The 15,008-nt window shown below is 44.7% G+C and overlaps 2 protein-coding genes across 2 annotated transcripts in view; both read left to right on the top strand.

Moving 5' to 3' along the window:
• The window catches only part of HMG20A (high mobility group 20A), a 176,731-nt gene that overhangs the window by 91,786 nt on the left and 69,937 nt on the right, over positions 1-15,008 (top strand). The window lies entirely within an intron of this gene.
• LOC131583218 (cytochrome b-like) lies at positions 9,311-10,005 on the top strand. Its single transcript, XM_058847100.1, is given in 6 exon segments — positions 9,311-9,424; positions 9,426-9,592; positions 9,628-9,800; positions 9,803-9,835; positions 9,838-9,934; positions 9,936-10,005. Coding segments are annotated over 6 exon segments (654 nt in total).

The following is a 15,008-nucleotide window of genomic DNA, read 5'->3' on the forward strand; positions in this document are numbered from 1 at the left end:
AACCCTGATCTTGAAGCAAGTACTTTGCCAAAATTTGCACCCCTACAGGACTTGAATAGCCCCTCCTCTCACTTCCAGCCTCTCCTTTCCTTAAAATTTCTGTTTCTCCTTCACAATTTTTTGAAGGCTGTTTATCCTCTAGTTGCAAAATGTGCCTTTCTCCTCTGCTTTAGCTTCTTGCTGCCCACAGGATGTGAAACAGGATTCTATCCTGTGTTGCAAAAATAATCACTTTTTAATTATGTAGAGGAAAGGACATTGTAAAAGCCCTTCCAAAGCCCAGAGTCCTCCTGCAAAGCAGAGGCAATGGGAGCCTGGCACTTGTTGGTATTGATAGTGAGTTGTTCCTTTAAGCCACGTATTATACCTTCCACCAGTATTTAGTTATGGACAAAAATGCCAACTGAGAGATTCCTGGGCTTTTTTGAAAGCAAAGGGGGATTCATTTGAACAAGAACTGGATTCCTTTCTCTTGGCTCCTCTCATCCCCATGGAGCTAAATTAGGGATACTCTCAGCATGAGGGTAACACAGCTGGAAAGCCAACTGTTCTGCAGAGGGATTTCAGAAAATCTTGTGGATTTGGCAGGGAGGACATCAGAAAAAATGGCCAACTACCTCCCAAAGGGTAAAACTCCTCTGGATCAGGGAAAAGCTGCTTGCAGTTTGTATTGGTGCTTTCTGTCTCGCTATGGGGCTTTTAGGACTTTAGAGAGAGTAATGAATCCAGGGACTCAACTTACTCTTAAGATTTCCTTTTTGCTGTGATGCTCATGTGAAAAAGTAATAGCAAAGGCCTGTAAGAGCTCCATTAATGTCTCTTATTCATAGTGCCTGGTTTATGGGTAGTCACTAAATTGTATGCTTGCTAATAGATGCCATCTTGTGCTTATCTTATAGCTGTGTCCTGCAGCTTCTCCCTTTATAGTTCCTGTCCAAATCGTCTGTAAGAGAGCAATATTCTGCATTCATGTAGCACCTGGCAGTCACAGATAGGCTTAGGCAGCAGCAGTGGAGTCTGCCATGGGACCCTGACCCTTTTCTCTATCCCAGATCAATGTTCCACTGGGCTGAATTATTGAGTCATTGCATTTTTTTCCTCACCCTCCTAAAGAAAAAAAAAAGGGGAGTTTACAGAGCAGTGGCAAGCATTTCTTACAGGTAAATACACCTTTTTACCTGAGCCATTCAGATAATTCAAGGGCAGACAGAGAAACAGGTCTGGGATCTCCAGTTGCTGGGTCATGTGTGTCATAGTAGATCACTCTGTGTGGTGAGGTTGAGAAGAAGCAGCTCCAGGCTTGGATACTTACCTGGATTTCTGTGAGTGGCTGCTCAGAGGGAAAATCCTGTGTGACCACATGTGCTGTTTATTCTCAGCACATGAGCTGTGACAAAGGTGAAAAAGCTACAGAAGTACAACTTTCCTACCAGCATCCTGGGGAGGCTGGGGTGAGAGCCCAGGAATGGGTAAGCCTGAAGGACAGACAGGCTTGGGAAAAAACAGCAAGCTGACTTCAGCTACTGGCATGAAGGTTTAGGGGAAAGGTGAAAGGGGAGCTAAGATGGTGAGGGACAGGAAGGAGGAATCTGAAGATTTCTGTCCCACCTCTGTAGCTACCTAGAAAGACAAATTTGGATTGGTGTGTTCAGCCTGCCTTACCTCTGTTTCCTGTTTTGACACATGGTGAGTGATTCTCAGCTGTCATATGGGTGCAGCTCTACCTGGGGGGACTGGTGTCTGCTGAGTGTTGTGATCCTTGGTGTGAAAGAAGGGCAAAGTCCCCTTTTTTGACACTATATTGTAGCACCAGTCAGCAAACAGCTGTGTTCAATTTCAGAAGTCTTTCTGCCCCAAGAGGCCCACGATTAAATCCTCATGCACTATCCTGAGGACAAGAGGGCTCTGGAGCTGAGGCAGTATGTTTCTCTGGCCAGGCTGTGTGCTGCAGGCCTGTGCTAGCAGTTCATTTACATGTTACCCAGGGCTGCAGGCCTCACTGCAAGCCTGGGAGTCAGCCAGAGCAGCGATGCATTCAGCCAGCAGGCCGGGCTTCAAATCCTCTACAAGGCAGTTCATCTCTTGATCTCAAAAAGACAAAAGTAATGAACCTCTTGAAAGAAGGTTGATGTTTTTCCTGTTGTACTACCACAATGTTTGGACACCGGTTAGAGGAGGCTGGAGTCAAAGCAAGAAACTGTTGAATGAATAAATCGGCTTAGAGGGCTTTGTAGCGATTTACTCCGCTCTTTGGTCCTTTGGGCTTGTGTGCAGCTCATAAACGAGCTTATTATTCTATCATGATTCATAGCTCTGTGGCAGAAGCAGAGGGTGGATGTGCTGCCAGGGAAGACACAGGGGGTAGGGATGGAGCATTTGAAGTGGAGATCAGGCAGAGGTCACCTGGAACATGGGGGGAGAGGGAGAGGCTGTGGCTGCAGCCAGCCCGTGAACGACAGAGCTGATGGATCGCTGTGCATGCAATGCAGGTGGTGGGGGAGACAACCATCCCTGATCAAGATTTAATTTTGTGGCTGCTCTGGCATTCATTTTAGAGATATCCGAGATCTCCCAGTGACAGCAAAGTACTTTGTACATCTACTGGTAGGAAGCTTAGTGATGGGTTACATACAGTCTGTCTTCAGGGAGACTTCAACCTTCCCATCTGTATCCTGGGACTTCTCTGTTCTATTCCACTGTTCACAACACCCATTTCAGCCTTTCCTCATTTCAGTGGCAGAGTTTCTTATTGGGATATTCTGCTCTAGCATGCAGCAAGGCACCTCAGGAGTCCCTCGTGCTCCCCTTAGCATGTATGGCATGATGTCCTACTTACAGTGGTGCACAGCTGGTTTCTGCATGTTGGGGGCCCCTCTGTCACTGGAGATTAATGCTGCAAACAGGAATTAGCTTGAGATGGGGCTTCAAGATGTCCCAGCCCATTATCTGTGTGTCTGATCTAATCTGTCAGTCAGTCTCCCTGGCAAGGGAGCGACAGCATGTGCCAGGCTGCTTAGCCAGATGCTGTGGTATATTTGGTGTTTCAGAGCTGTCAAGGAAAAAAGGAAAAGCCCTGGCCTTTAGGACCTCCCTTTGTTTTTCCAGCATGAGGCTGAATTGCATCTGAAGGGCTGATGTACAGCTCTGCATTTAAAGAATGAGCAGGTGGGCTTTACTGTCCGTGCCCAGGTCACAGGAACCTGAAACATGCTGTCTATACCTAGTCCCTGTGCTCAGTGATGTCCTTTGTGTCCCAGACACCTCCTGAGCAAAGGCATCTTGGCAGAGCCTGACAGCTGCTGGTGTGACTGTGCATGTGCTTTCTCAGCCATGACCTTGGGAGGTGTTCTTTGCACATCCTTCTCCCTAGAATCACAGTGGGACTCTGATGTTGTTTGCTTTTCCTTTGGCCAAATGCAGAGGTTATTCTGGTCAGGAACTTGCCTGTTGTGGCCCAAGATACAGGAGTTTGAGAACAGCCCTTCTCAGGGTGTTCACAGAGATGCTGTCCTGTAATTCTTCAAAAACAATTTTGATGGAAGACTGAGCCTCCAGCAGTGCATTACTTCATCATACAGGGCAATGAGGTGCAGGTTCTGTTCTCTGTGTATATTGTTGAAGTTGGGATTCATCCCATCGAAGCTGAGGAATGCAGATAAAGTGTGAGTGCAGCCCTGTGTGGCTGCTGGTATCAGTCACTGCTCTCAGGGAGAGAGAGAAATCAGCCCATCTGAGGCCACTTGCCTTCTGGCCATGCTCTCCAACTTGCTGGTTGTACAATGAGCTTGGGATGACTATTCTCTGGTACTCCCTTGGGTGTTGAAGGCAATAGAGGTGAATGCAGGTCTAACCCTAGACAGGAGCTCTCTCTGAAGTGTATTGAGAATCAAACACTCATCATGACACTGTGACTCTTTGTTGTGGCTCTTGGTGCAATGTGGTGATGGTGGGCAGCCTTGTGAAGGTTTGTGCAGGTAGTTCAGGTGTATTTGAGGGTGCTTTGCTTGCCTTAGCCTAAATAAGAGCATCCATCCAGCCAAGTGTCCCTTCTCCTGCAGCAGTAAATAGTGGATGCCTGAGGATGAATGTAGGAACAGGATAAGCATGTTGTGACACCTCTTAATGTATTCTCCCCATCTCCAGAGATTTGACATTCTTAGGCAAATGTCATTTCCTACCATCAGTAGCTCTAGATGGGGTTTTCTCCCTTGAATTTGTTCTGTTCCTCTTTCAGCTTAGAAGAATTTATAGCATCCAGCCCCCTGAAACAAGGAGTTCCACTGCTCAAATCCTGTTGGTGTCCAAAACATAAGCTTTTGTGTTGGCTTCTCTAGTAAAGCAAACCTAATAACTCAAAGAGCTGGAGGTCCCTGGGCAGATATCATTGATGCTTCTGAAAACTGAATGGCTTTCTGTGGAAGTGTGAGTCAGCAGAGTGTTGCTTGTAGCTTAGAAATACTTTCAAGGCTTCTGGCACAAATATATCTTCTGAAAACCAGGCTCTGGTTTGTATCTGTGTGGGCTTGGGAACGCTGGGAGTTCCCAGAAGATGAATCTGCAGCCAGGCATTTCTTCAGGCAGCTGGGAACCAGGCTAGAAAGGAGACTCGGTTCATTTTCTCTTCCCATCCGTCCCAGTTACTGCAGCAGTGCAGTCCCAGCTGCCTTGTGCCAGGTGCTGCTGTAGGTGTGAGGAACGCTGCCTGTTTAGGGCTGTAGCCATGCTGCTGCAGAGAAGTCAGATATTCATTGTATTGACAGATTGTCATTGTGTGGGTGACACCTCTGCCGAAGCTGAAGGGAGCACCGAAGCCTTTTGGATGGGAAGGGACTCAAATAGGAGCGCCTGGTAATGGGACAACACGGGAGATCAGAGAGTGAGAGATTTGGTTGTGAGAAATGTAAATGAAGGCTCTGCTGATACTACAGGAGCTCTCAGCAGGCTCATCAATCCCTCTGACCCAACACCCAAGCTGAAAAGAGTGCATTTACATTTCAAAGAGAGGAAGAAGGTGTGCAGAATGAAGCAGATTCTTCATTTGGTGATCCTTGGGTAGGTTAAAGAGACAAGATCCTCCTCCTCTCCTATGCCTCAATCACATGTGCAAACCATGCGGCTGTGCTTTCAGAAATGCTTGGGATCAAGAGGTCTCCATCAGGAAGACAACTCCAATTCAGGGTGAACACAGATTGATGTCACTTTGTCAGAGCTGCACCTGCTTGTGCCAGCTCTCAGGGTGGCTGAGGGCCAGGCAGCACTTGGGTAATCAGATGGGAAATAAGGAAGTGACTTTGATTAAAGCTGAGAGACAACATGTGGGGGAACAGTGGGAGGACCCACTCTGAGCCACTGGAAGGGAAATCTACTGGAAAAAAAATGATGGGGAAGGATTTCTGGTGTTTGAATGGGTGAAATAATAAGAAAAGAAAGGCTCAGAGAAGGCTGCAAGTGTTTTGGAGATATGATTGTTTGGGACAGTAGCAGGAAAACAGCCAAATTCTCCTGTCATCATCTTTCAGACCCACTGTGGGTGAGTTGCATGGCAGTTTTGGGAAGAAATGACGGAAAACTAAACCCCAAAGATTTTTCCTAGCGGAAGGCCCCTCTCCCTGGGAATAAATGAGGGCTCTGATCCTGGGATGTGCCAACCATTGTTGGCTGTCTGAGGTCCTGCTCAGCCCAGAGCTCAGGGTTTGGCCCTGTGCTGTGGAAAGCTTATGCTGGGTTATTGGTGGAGCCTCGGGGAGCTGGGGACTCCGAGGGGACACTGACATGGCTGGAGTGGTGGAGGCAGAGCTACCTGGCAATGCTTCTGTGACACTGGTGAGCAGGTCAGGCTCTGGGGCCATGAAAGCTCCAAACCTGTGAATTTGTTCCTCAGAATAACTTCTTAGCTAGAAATTTGACTTGCCCCAAGCAAGTTTGTTTGTTGTTTTAGTGAACCTCTGGTAGCCAAAATGTGTATAAGATGGCAGGTGGGTGCAGTGGGTGCAGTAAGCTCTGGCTGAGCAGACAGAACAGTCGCCAAACCTTCCTCTAACCACTCCTAACAAAACTTGTTAGAGCCATTGGGTTTAGATGGGAGGAGAGATGGGGGGTGTGGGGCTCTTGGGGGGGACACAATCTGCATTAAAGCCTTGAACAAACCATTTGAGACCCTGTTTGATTGAGTCACTCTGAAGGGAGGTAGAGTCTGTCACACATACCCACTGTAATGAGCATGAACAAACCCAGAACAGCTGGCTGGAGCATATGGAGCATCCAGAAGGGAAAAAAGCTGAAATAATTCCCTTTTCTCTGCTCTTTGCTTACCCTGGCCCGGATTCAGGAGCACACTGGGGACTGTGCTCATCTTTAGTCCTGCACTTTAGATCCCAATGATTTCCCTTTCAGTTTTACTATCAACTTAATGAGTTCTCTGGGCAGATAAGCACCTGACTGAGTGCAGTTGTGGTACAGCACCTTTAATCCCAAATTCCATGAGGAATATCTGGCTCCCCCATAACCAACTGGCTCCTCTGTGGAGTCAGGTGGGGGTCCAGCCTGCACCCTTGCTTCTGGATAGGAATTGAGTCTGTAGATGGGCCTTGGTAGAGAACTCAAGGAAGAAACACAGGAGTGAAGTCATCTTGTCACTCCCAGTTAGCTAATGGTCCATTTTCTGGGCTCTGATCTTTTCACTTTTCCTTAGAGTTTATCAGTTTTTTTTGACTTTGGAAACAAATAGTTTCCTTCATCTGTACAGTGCACGTGTGGGAACAACTGCTCCAGGAAGCTCAGAGGTTGCAGATTTTCTTGAGAGAGTTTGGTGAATCTTTTTCACTCTTTTCCATGGTTTTTTTCATCTCCATCAGGAGGGACAGAAGGGCACAAGCAGATAATTTTTCCCCATTGCCAGTATTTCTGTAGCAGAGCATTGACAGAAGGACTCAATTGTGCCATAACCAATATATATGTGTGTATGAAAAATGAGAATGTGGCATAAATGATCTCACCCGTCATTTCTGGCTTTGATGCACAATACAGGGTAATTATCAGCTGCTCTTGCACAGAATGCACTGGTGAAATCAGGGAGAGTCTGTCAGAAAGCAGTAAGAGGAGCAGAGGAATTCACAGGAAAGTTGTTTTCTCCCTGTTGAAACTCCCTGTGTGTATGTGCACATAAGCACGTGTGTATCAGTTTTGCACTTGCCTCAGCATTTTTGGGTGGGCTATGAAGCAAATTTCCTAAGCAGTCTGCACCTCCTGCTAAGCAAAAGCTGGCCTGAACATTTGTTATGTTAGTAAAATGCATCTTTGTGGTACCCTTTAAGCAACTGCCTCATTTTAGATAAAAATCTGTTTGTGATTTTTTTAGGGCTCTTGCAATTTATTGGTTCCTCTGATATCTTAAACCTATTAGCTCTCTACCCATCCACAAAATCTTCCAGAGAAACAGAATTGACAAGACCTGAATGTCTAATAAAAAAAAACCTGAGCAGGAAGGAAAACAACTAAATAAAGTTAAAAAATCAACAAAACAAAAGCTGGCCTAAGGGTTTCAGGCTCTACTTTGTACAGCATAAGAAGGGGGTATAAAAATAGAGCTGGTTTTACCTCTGCACCTCCCTTTTATTTGGAGCATCTCTGAGCACTCAAGCTCCCAGTGGATGGACTGGGATTGTAACGTGGAAGCAGCTTGTGAGTGCTTGGGGCAGCATTCACAGCCTGAAGTGAGTCTGAGCAGCTGCATCTTTGGTCATTCTTAGCAGAAAGTGCTGCAGTTTGGAATCCCATAGCCCCCAGCTCTCCTTTGGCTGCTGTTGAGCAAAGGCCAAAGGAGACAAGACAACCCAGAGAACCTGGAACAGAAAAGATTTTTTTCAACAACAACCAGCATTGACATTACAACACATTTCTCAGCTCACAGGCAGAAGCAAAGCCTTGCTATTACCTGCTATTCTCAAAGGTGCATTTCATCTCTATTCAAATAGTCATTCAACACTAGATTTTTAAATACAGTCTACAGAAGGCTTTAATGTTAACATTAAAAAGATAATGAAAACAGGCAAACAGACAAATCATGGTGCCCAGTGCTCTGCTTCTTCATTGATAAAACATGAGAGCAGCTCCCCCCCCGCAAAGATTTTTGCCTTTCCAGACTGCTAGTCATTTATGGTTTTATTTATGAAAAGAAGAAAAAATGAGTTTCCATCATAGCCCCTAAGCATAATAGAAAGGAAAAGCTTTCATGCATTCTGCATGGGGCTGTGCTGTCAGGCTGTGCAAGTGCATAATAACGTGATTTCTTTCGTTACAGCCCAAAACCTGCCTTCCAGTTCGATCATAGAGCTCAAAAATATGTTTGCATTTGATGATATCCCTGTTCTGCTCATGCACAACTTCCTGCTTTGTACTTGTTTCCCTTTGCAGTGTTTCTGGGATAGTGCATTCCTGTCCAAGGCACTGCTGCATGCATTGTTGCTGTTAACTACTGTAAGGCAGATAATTATCCGAAGAGGCCCCAACTGTTCCAGGCTCAGTGCATGTAAGAGACAGTCTCTTTCTGAGGAGCTAAAGGCCTAAATAATCAAGGCAGATAGAAGTGTTATCAGTCTTATTTTTACTGAGAGCTTAAATGACCTGCCAAAGGTCACACAGGGAGCCTGTGGTGGAATCATGCCTGGCATACCAATTTCCCATGGTTTATTTAAGCATCTAACCCAGGCCCTTCATTAAGGAAGGCAGTTGTGAGAATGCTGCCTGTGTGTGTGAGCTGGGGTGCAGTTCTGGGCTGGATTTCCATATGACCTCCTGCTCCAAGCACGTCTGCCAGGAGCTCTGGCTGCTGGAATAAAGGTACAGTGAGCAAACAGCAGCTCCACGGTGCAGCTCACCTGGATTGCAGAGCTCTGAGCAGCTCAAGGACAGAGCCTTCAACAAGGTGGCAGAGGTTGGTGGTGCTCATACTTCAGCTTTCACTGGTTTTGACTTACACAAACCTGAACAGTGCTCGTGAAATAGAAAGGACAGTGATTGCTCTGATTTTAGGTTGATGAAGAGCACAGTCTGGTGGGTAGTGTGCTTTGTTGTGTGGACCTTGATGTTCAGAAGCAGCTAAGAACCTCAAATTTTGCATCAAAGCTAATGTTTAAAGTGTTGTTGCTACACATTGAAACGTTATTGAAACAAAATACATGTTTTAAAAACACTCTGAGGTGAACAGCTCCATGTGCAGTGGGAACCAGCCATGATGAGTGCTGGAAGTAGAGTCCACCTAGAAAAGTAACTGTCCTGCAGAGGCAATTTCGTCTTGGCAAAAGAGAATCAAATGTCATTCTGAGGCGCTACAGTAATTACAAATCTATTTTCAGCAATCCCATACCTTGGTCAAACACCAGTAGAACGGGCATGAGGCGGCTTCTCAGTAGACAACCCAACACTAAACCCAATTCTTTGCCCTCCACTTCCTCCTACCCTTCATCATTGCAGGACTTACATTAGTGCATCTCACCTTCCTCCACGAAACAGGATCTAATAACCTGCTAGGAATCCCCTCAGACTGTGACAAAATCCCATTCCACCCATACTACTCTACAAAAGACATCCTAGGGTTCACACTAATACTTATTCTCCTCATTACCCTAGCCCTGTTCTCCCCCAGCCTCCTAGGAGACCCAGAAAACTTCACTCCAGCAAACCCCCTGTCCACCCCTGCACACATCATTTCCTATTTCCCTACGGCATGCTCCGATCCATCCCGAGCACACCAGGAGCAGTCCTAGCCCTAGCCACCTCCATCCTAATCCTATTCCTAATCCCACACTTCATACATCCAAACAACCTTCAATAACCTTCCTCCCCTATCCCAAATCCTCTTCTGGACCCTAGTCACCAACCTCCTCATCCTAACCTGAGTAGGGAGCCAACCAGTTAAACACCCATTTATTATCATTTGCCTCCCTATCCTACTTCACAATCATTCTAATTCTATTCCCCCTTGCGGCCATCCTAGAAAAGAGATAGAAAACCTAGATACTTTAACTAACTCTAATAGTTTATAAAAACATTGGTCCTGTAAGCCAAATTCCCTTTTGCCAGGTCAGGAAAGTTCCCTGGGCTGTGTCTCTGCTGTAGCTGAGGGTGTGGAAATGGCTTCTCTGGAGCTGAAAGCCTGTGAGGTGCAGAGAACCTCTGCTCTGTTTGGCTGAGGAAATGCTGTAAAATAGTTTTGTCTGTCATTGATTGGAAACTAGACACGGTTGGGGCCCTAATATTACAGAATTAGCACAACTACCTTGCTTAGCTAATTGTTTTAAATGACATTTTAAAGAACAATTTTCCTTAACGTTTCTAGTCTGCTTTTCCGTTGTCTGCAAGTACAAAATTCAATTTTCCTAAGTGTCAATTTTTATCTAAAATAAAATACTTATTAGCATTCCCAATGCATTTCAATGTAACTTTGTTTTTTGAAATGATTTCACAAAACTCTTTACATGTATAATTGGAATTGACTTTAATTTGAAGTTCTGCCTTAACAGAGTCACTATTTCTGCAATCTGCCCTAGCTAATTTCTCAAGGAAAATGTTATTTCTGTTGCTGCTAAGGGAGGGAGGGACATGAGGTACATTGCTAGAGCTGGAGACCCAGAGTTTCAGGAGCTTGGGCCAGCTGTGGCTGTAGGATTTCTGAAGCCTGTGCTCGTGTTTTCAGCTTGCTCTCAGCATGTGCTGAGGTCAGGGTACAGCTCCACAGAGCTTTTTGTGAAATTTTGGCCTTGGAGGAGTAATGCTCATGGTTTCCTGAGAAGTAAGCAGTTTTTAACAGTGGCTGAATTGGATTAAGGCACTAGAATTAATTGAAATGTGAAGGCAGATATTTGAGAGCTAATGCATAGTGCTGAATGCAATTCCTTTCCTTTCTTTTGGATACAATGTGTTCTGAGATTAAAGTTGCTGTTATGGTCAAATAATTTCTCTTCCACTCCCTTTTGTAGCTTAGCTTTAACATGTTTTGCCATTGTTTTAATTTTAAAAACTCTATCATTAAAAAGCTTTTAGCACGCTGTGAAAGGACCCTTAGTGTGGAATACTGGAAGTGCTTTCTGGTGTTGGACAGCCTGAAAGAACTTAAAAATTGCTGCTGAACAATCTGATCCTCTTCCCCTACCAAAGTCGCTTCCAGCAGCTTAAGAACATTTTAAAAAACCCCTTTTCAAATGTAGTATACGCAAGGGCCCTGTAGGAAAGCTGAATCACTTTGGGAGATGAGTTTAAAAAGATTTCAAACTTTGCAATGCAGCCTCCTTGATCAAAGGATGATATATCCATGGGATGCTTGCTGTATGATATATTCCTCTGTTCCATTGGCCTTGGGAATTAGAACTCCAGGTACAAATGAACATTACCAGTTACAAGTGGCAACACTTTGCCAATATTGAAATAATTGCATTACAGTAAATCTTTAACTTTTAAAAATATTCCAGATGAAGTTTCAGTGCTGCTTTCAAAGTCATCATGAAGACAATGGGTTACTTCCTATTCAACTTTGGAGTTATAAATGATTATTGAAAATATTTTTATATTTCCAAAGGTTGTAGTGCAAAGATAGCAAATAAAATTGTCCTTTCCTAGAATGTCTTTATTTCCTGTACTGAAAAAGAAGTTAATATGTTTTTGTCAATAAACAAAGATTTTGCCTTATGAAGATGCAGCATTTTAGCTTTGAGTTAATCTTGTAGAAACAACGTTATTTAATTTGCTACCGATTCAAGAGATCTCTGCAAACAACTAAATAGTGGTGTTGTGTGCCTTTGTGGTTTCACAGAAACCATTTTGTTACTCTGTATTTGCAGGCAATAATCCATTTCAGGTATGTTCTGTACTAACCTTTACAGGGTTTTGTTTGTGGACTGTCTCTCATCTTAGTCCACAAGCAACAGACAAACTTCTGCAAAGCCTGTCATGAGTCTTGTGACAATTACAGGTACCTTCAATGATTCATGCAAAATAATTTCTCTACTCAGTTTAGAAAACACCAAATCTTCAGGAGATCTGTCTTGAGTTATTGCTGTAATGCTGCTGGCAGTACCATTGAGGTTGTTACCTGAGCAAGATAAGGTGAAGTAAATAATTCTCAGATTAATTTTTTAATATAGATCTCTAATTTTTTGTTCAGAGTCATTCTGGTTAATGGGCTGGCAACCCTCCAGATAGTGGGACTTTGGATTCAGGTCATGGTACATGTACTAGGAAAAATACTACTTAGAGATCAACAGGCTCAGAAAATGTGATAATATGGGTGAATTTAACTTTTAAAAATCTTGCTGTGATAGCTGAGGTGATTTCTGTATGAAATCTGAAGACTTTTAGGGTCCATTGGTCTTGAGGATATTGTACAAATATGATCTACTGTTTGAGATCACTTACCCAACCCTTGATGTCAAACAACAAGGAGGTCTGGGGAAATGAAGCAGGCTTTGCCAGGCAGCCTGAGTCACTGCACACAGTCTCTGGAGGAGTGAGCATTTGAAGTACCTTTCTCAGTCAGTTCCACTCCTTCAACTTGTACTCATTGATTCTCTCCATTCACCAGCTCTAACCTCGCTGCACGATTGGAGGGAGGGCCTGTGCTGGCTTTTGAGGAAATCTTCCTCCCTTTTGTCCCCAAAAACTCCTGTCCATTTCTCATCCTGAGCTGTGAGAGAGTTCATTATTTCTGCTGTGCTGTCAGCAGCTCTCCTGCTGTGTCAGGAACAAGCAGGAATTCTGGGAACAGGCAGGAATTCCCAGCACAGGGATGGAGCTTCCCTCCACACAGAGACAGCTGAGACTGGGCAAATATTGTCACAGGGCTCTGAAGCAGCCTTCATTTAAAAAGTCTGAGGGCCCTCAAACCCATTTTGCACATGACAGCATTAAATCCGTGCCAGAAAATGAAATAACACTTGCTGTGGCAGTTGTTTGCTTTTCATATTTTCTTAGTGAACTCCTGCAGAATTGTTCTTCCTCGCCCTTAGCAGGGTTACAAAGCCAAGGGCACAGCTCTTGGGTAGCACTGAGCAAAACCGCCTTCATGCTCCTCATCTCTGGTCTCTGGTGCAGGCTTCATACAACGATTAAAAAGCTTTGTTTTTCTCTCCATGGAAATGCCTAGATTAACTTTGCTAAAATTTTAGATCTGTTCAGGTTGAACTCTCGACTGAGACAAGGTTTAATCAGCAGTTACACTGCTTAGTGGGGTTTTTTTTGCAGTTTTTTTCTTTGTTTCAATATTCTCCTTTCTGTACTGATAAATGAATTAAAAATGGATATTTTCTAAAAGAAGTGATGCTGGGCTACTCTTTGCATTGAGATTAGCTGGAGGGAGTGAAAGTGTACCCTGTGGTTTCTGTCCATTTCTACTGTATTGGGAAAATGGATCAAATGTGCATCTGATTTCAAAGTGTTCTGTAATCCAGGCAAAATATCTATATATCCAAATGTGTAATTTTTAAAAAAATACAAACAAAACCCCCAAGCACAAAAACAACCCACAAAATAAAGGGAGATGTAGGCTGAGAACTTAGACTTTGGATTTCTCCTAAAGAAAATTATCTAATCCCCCCAGCTTTGGGGGAGTCTAGAGTGAACTAAGTACACTGGTAAAATTCAGAATTTGTTATCATTGAATCACTTAAAGCTAAAACAATGTTCTGAGAAAGAATTGCTCACTCAAACATGCCTGGGTATGAAATATTGTCTCTGTGTGCACCAGTCCTTCAGCTGGCCATGTCATAAGCTGGATTTCTTGAGGGGTTTTGTTCATTTGTTTTGTGGAGGTGCTGGAAACCTGTAACTTCTACTGAATTTGGCAGGTCTCCAGTGAGGTCCCTGGTGAGCTGACAAAAGAGGACAAGGATAGTTGAAACATTTTTCCGTCTCAAGCTTGCCTAGGGCACTGGTTCTGGAGTGTGGAGGTGCCAGTCAGATTTTCTGTCCTAGTGGTGGTGTTAAAATGGGGACCCAGGCTTGGACTAGCAAGTCAGGAGTTGGAAGAGGAGAGATTCATTGCCAAAGCTGCCTTTTGCCTGGCTCTGGTCCTCATAAATATTAAAAGTTAACCAAAATTTTTTGACAAGAGAAAGATGAAAACCGGCTGAGCCCTCCCCTGAATTGCAGGTGGCTGCAATGGAAAGCAGAGGTGCAAACCCCTCCCAGAGCCAGGGACTGCCTGTGGTACCCACTGGAACGTTAAGAGGGAGAGAAAGGACAATTTTCCTGCTGATGAAATGCTGCTTTGCTCAAGGGACCACATTATTACTGTTATTTATGCGCTGCCAAAGGTGTGCACTGTGCTTTATGGTGCAATAAAGCAATGACTGGTGTCCAGTCCCTCGGGGTGCTGCGCCACTGCTGAAGGATGGCAGAGGGGCAAGACGAAGGCTTGATTGTCCCTCTGCGATGATGCAGAGCTTTGTTATTGTCATGGTGTGTCCTCTTTGGCCTGGCTGGGGACATTCCTGTGCCTCTGTCACTGCTTTGCACAGTCGCCTCTGATGATGATTCAAAGGGCACGTACCCTGTTTGATATGCACTCGGAGTCTGGTGGCACTGGGAATGAGTGAACAATACCTGGGGCTGTGACAGAGGCACTTTTAAATTTTTATTTTTTTTTTAACTTTTACAGATTCCCAGCCATCTGCTGCCTCACCAGCTGCTCACAGTGCAATGCAAAACTTATCTCCATTCAGGAACTCAGCCCCTTGAGGAGACCAAGGGCAGTGGGTGCACAGCGGACCTCCTGTATTCTGTCTGCAGGACAGGCCCAGACCCAGTGCCAAACACCAGAGAGATAGGAATAAATGCAAGGAAAAGGTAGAAGAGCAAACATGTGGCTGCATGAACTCTTGTTCATCCCTTCCCAAATCCTGGCCATAAGATACATTGGCCTGGAGAACTGTGGGAGTGAGTCTGGGGAGTGAGAAGACCATAGGAGATGGCCCAGTCCCAGATTTTACACCCCTTTAGCCATTATTAGGTAGCCAGGA

The sequence above is a fragment of the Poecile atricapillus genome, chromosome 11, assembly GCF_030490865.1.
Source record: "Poecile atricapillus isolate bPoeAtr1 chromosome 11, bPoeAtr1.hap1, whole genome shotgun sequence".
Classification (NCBI taxonomy): Eukaryota; Metazoa; Chordata; class Aves; order Passeriformes; family Paridae; genus Poecile; species Poecile atricapillus.